Source organism: Gossypium raimondii, chromosome 8, assembly GCF_025698545.1.
Source record: "Gossypium raimondii isolate GPD5lz chromosome 8, ASM2569854v1, whole genome shotgun sequence".
In the NCBI taxonomy this organism is placed as follows: Eukaryota; Viridiplantae; Streptophyta; class Magnoliopsida; order Malvales; family Malvaceae; genus Gossypium; species Gossypium raimondii.
In genome coordinates, this window is record NC_068572.1 from 38,332,147 (window position 1) to 38,335,478 (window position 3,332).

Consider the following 3,332-nt stretch of genomic DNA (forward strand, 5'->3'; position numbering starts at 1 on the left):
CTAATTAGTCGAGGTTTTGCCTCCTTCTTGCCTATCAAATATTTCAAAGCTGCATGATCAGAAAAAATAATCACTTTAGTTCCCAACAGGTAAGATCTAAATTTATCTAAAGCAAACACAATAGCTAATAATTCTTTCTCAGTGGTTGTGTAATTGCTTTGGGCAGCATCTAGTGTCTTCGAAGCATAGTAGATAACATGAGGCTCTTTCCCTATTCTTTGCCCAAGAACAGCTCCCACACTTCGATCACTTGCATCACACATGATTTCAAACGGGAAGTTCCAATTCAGTGGTTGCACTATGGGAGCTGAGGCCAATTTCTGCTTCAGTACGTCAAATGCATCTTTACAAGTCTGGTCAAATTTAAATTCTTTATCCTTCTGTAACAGACTGCAAAGCGGTTGTGCGATTTTCGAGAAGTCTTTTATGAATCGTCTGTAAAATCCCGCATAGCCAAGAAACGAACAAATTTCCCTCACAGATGTGGGGTAAGGTAATGAGTTGATAATATCCGTTTTTTCCTTATCGACCTCAATACCTTCTGAAAAAACTATATGACCCAAAATTAACCCTTTGTCAACCATGAAGTGGCATTTTTCATAATTTAAAACAAGATTAAATTCTAGGCATCTTTGTAATATCTTAGCAAGATTATCGAGACATTCGTGAAAAGAGTTACCGTACACCGTGAAATCATCCATGAAGACTTCAATGATTTTCTCGACATAATCAGAGAATATGCTCACCATACATCTCTGAAAAGTTGCCGGAGCATTACAGAGTCCAAACGGCATTCGTCTATATGCAAACGTTCCAAAGGGGCACGTGAAAGTTGTTTTATCTTGATCCTCTAGGGCCACCGGAATTTGGAAAAATCCTGAATATCCATCGAGACAACAATAATGAGTCTTACTAGCTAATCGCTCGAGCATTTGATCGATGAAGGGTAGTGGAAAATGGTCCTTCCGGGTAGCTGCATTTAACTTTCTGTAATCGATGCAAACCCTCCATCCATTCTGGACTCGGATAGGAACTAGCTCTCCGCATTTAATTTTTCACCATCGTCACACCGCTTTTCTTGGGCACGACATGAACAAGCTAACCCAATCACTATCGGAGATCGGGTATATCATTCCAAAGATCCAACAATTTCGGATTTCCTTCTTCACTACCTCCATCATGGGTGGATTAAGGCGCCTCGAGCATCTCTTTTGGTTTCGTGTTATCTTCGATGGAAATTCTGTGCATACAGGTGGATGGACTTAGCCCTTTTATGTCGGCTATTATCCAACCAATAGCCTCTTTATAATCTATCAGAACTCGAACTAGACTTTCCTCCTCATCTTTGGTTAGTTTGTTTGACACTATTACCGGCAAGGTGTCTTTCTCTCCCAAAAAGACGTACTTGAGGTGGTCCGGTAATGCTTTAAGCTCCAAGGTTGGTGGCTGCAAAATCGAAGGCAACATTCTAGTTTGGGAAGGTAATAGTTCAAATTGGTTACCCTGATTTGTCAACGATGGTTGCGTCTCCAAGTGTTTGACAATTTCGCGCAACGGATCTTCTATAACTGCTAACTCCTCGAGATGACTTAAAACATCCATGTCAATGCTTCTGTAAAAGACAGTTTCCAATTCATCAATGTCATGATATTCAGAATAATTTTGAGTTAAACAATCTATACTATCGATACTGGAAATATTTGATAACGAGTTAGGATGACTCATGGCTTCGTAGACATTGAATTTCACGATGTCGCTATCAAACTCCATTGTCAACATTCCACTCAGAACATCAATTTTTGCGCTTGCGGTACTTAGGAATGGTCTTCCAAGTAAGATGCCAGACGAATTAGTTGTGTTATCATCTTCTATATTAATAATGTAGAAATCTGCAGGGAAAACTAATTCGTTAACTTTAACAAGGACGTCTTCAAGCAACCCTTCGGGATAAATGACTGACCTGTCCGCCAACTGGATAATAACTCCTGTCTTTTTCAAAGGACCCGCGTTAATCATCTTATATATAGGATAAGGCATAATATTAATGGAAGCCCCTAAACCACACATGGCTTTCTTAATGCCTACATTACCTATCTCGTAAGAAATAGCAAACATACATTGGTCCTTGTATTTGGGCGGAACTTTCTTTTGCAGTACTGCGGAGACATTTTCTCCTACATTTACTCTTTCGTTACCTAGTAACCTCCTCTTGCTAGTACACAATTCTTTGAGAAATTTTGCATAGCGAGGGATTTGTTTGATAGCGTCGAGCAAAGGGATATTTACCTCCACCTTCCTGAACGTTTCGAGCATTTCTTTTTCCTCATTTCCTTTCTTATCGTTCGCGAGTCTCCCTGGAAAAGGAGGTGGCACCACAACTGGTTTCTGAATTTCTGATTCTGGTTTGGCTTTTCGATCACGGATCTGATTTTCCCGTTCCTTGTCTTGCCCAAGACTTTTTTCTGGAAATGGTTCCAAAATTTTTCCGTTACGAAGAGTTATTGCACTTGCATTCTGCCGAGGATTCGGCTCTGTCTGGGAAGGTAATTTACCTTGAGACTCTAAACGATTAACTGCCATCGAGAGTTTACTAACTTGATTAGTTAACTCTTGTATTGATGCGTCTGTCCTTTGTTGGTATTTTGCAGCATCGACAGCAAGTCTCTCCATAATAGCTTCTAGAGATGTGCTCGGCTTGGGTGGCAGTTGCGGTGGTTTCAAAGGTCTCGGTTGGTATGACGGATTATATCGGGGATTAGCTCCGTAATTCAAGTTAGGATGATCCTTCCACCCGTGATTGTAGGTGTTAGAAAAAGGATCATATCGTCTTTGTGGAGGTCCCAGAAAACCTCTGACAGCGTCAACATGTGCCGTTGAGTTTTCGTTAAGGATTGGGCACAAATCCATCGGATGTTCAGATGTAGTACAAACTCCACACAGTTGGGTCCAATTCTTCTTTTCTGTAAGCATAGATTAAACAATATTAGTAAGCTTATCCAATTTATCTTCTAATGATGAAACGTTTACCCCATTAACCCATCTTGTGGGTTCTGAATTCGGCCGATACTGTTGAGAATTTTCCGCCATGGTGGATATCAGTTCTCTTGCCCTTTGAGGAGTCATATTCACAAGCGCTCCCCCACTAGCCGTGTCAATCATTTTCATTTCCATAGGGAGCAAACCCTCGTAGAAATACTGAAGAAGAGATTGCTCGGTCAAACCGTGTTGAGGACAACTTGCACACAATTTTTTGTACCGCTCCCAATAGTCATAGAGCGATTCACTTTCCGTTTGGCGGATTCCCACTATGTCTCCCCTAAGTTCAGCTGCTC

At 40.9% G+C, this 3,332-nt stretch overlaps 1 protein-coding gene across 1 annotated transcript; it reads right to left on the bottom strand.

Moving 5' to 3' along the window:
* Positions 1-1,188: 1,188 nt before the first annotated feature.
* On the bottom strand, positions 1,189-2,907 carry LOC128043039 (uncharacterized). The gene has a single exon (XM_052634836.1). The coding sequence runs from the start codon at positions 2,905-2,907 to the stop codon at positions 1,189-1,191; it is 1,719 nt and encodes a 572-aa protein (XP_052490796.1).
* Positions 2,908-3,332: the final 425 nt, after the last annotated feature.

Bases quoted from the DNA above. Each gene is read 5' to 3' on its own strand.
- LOC128043039 (XM_052634836.1), bottom strand. From the start codon at position 2,907: ATGGATTTGTGCCCAATCCTTAACGAAAACTCAACGGCACATGTTGAC.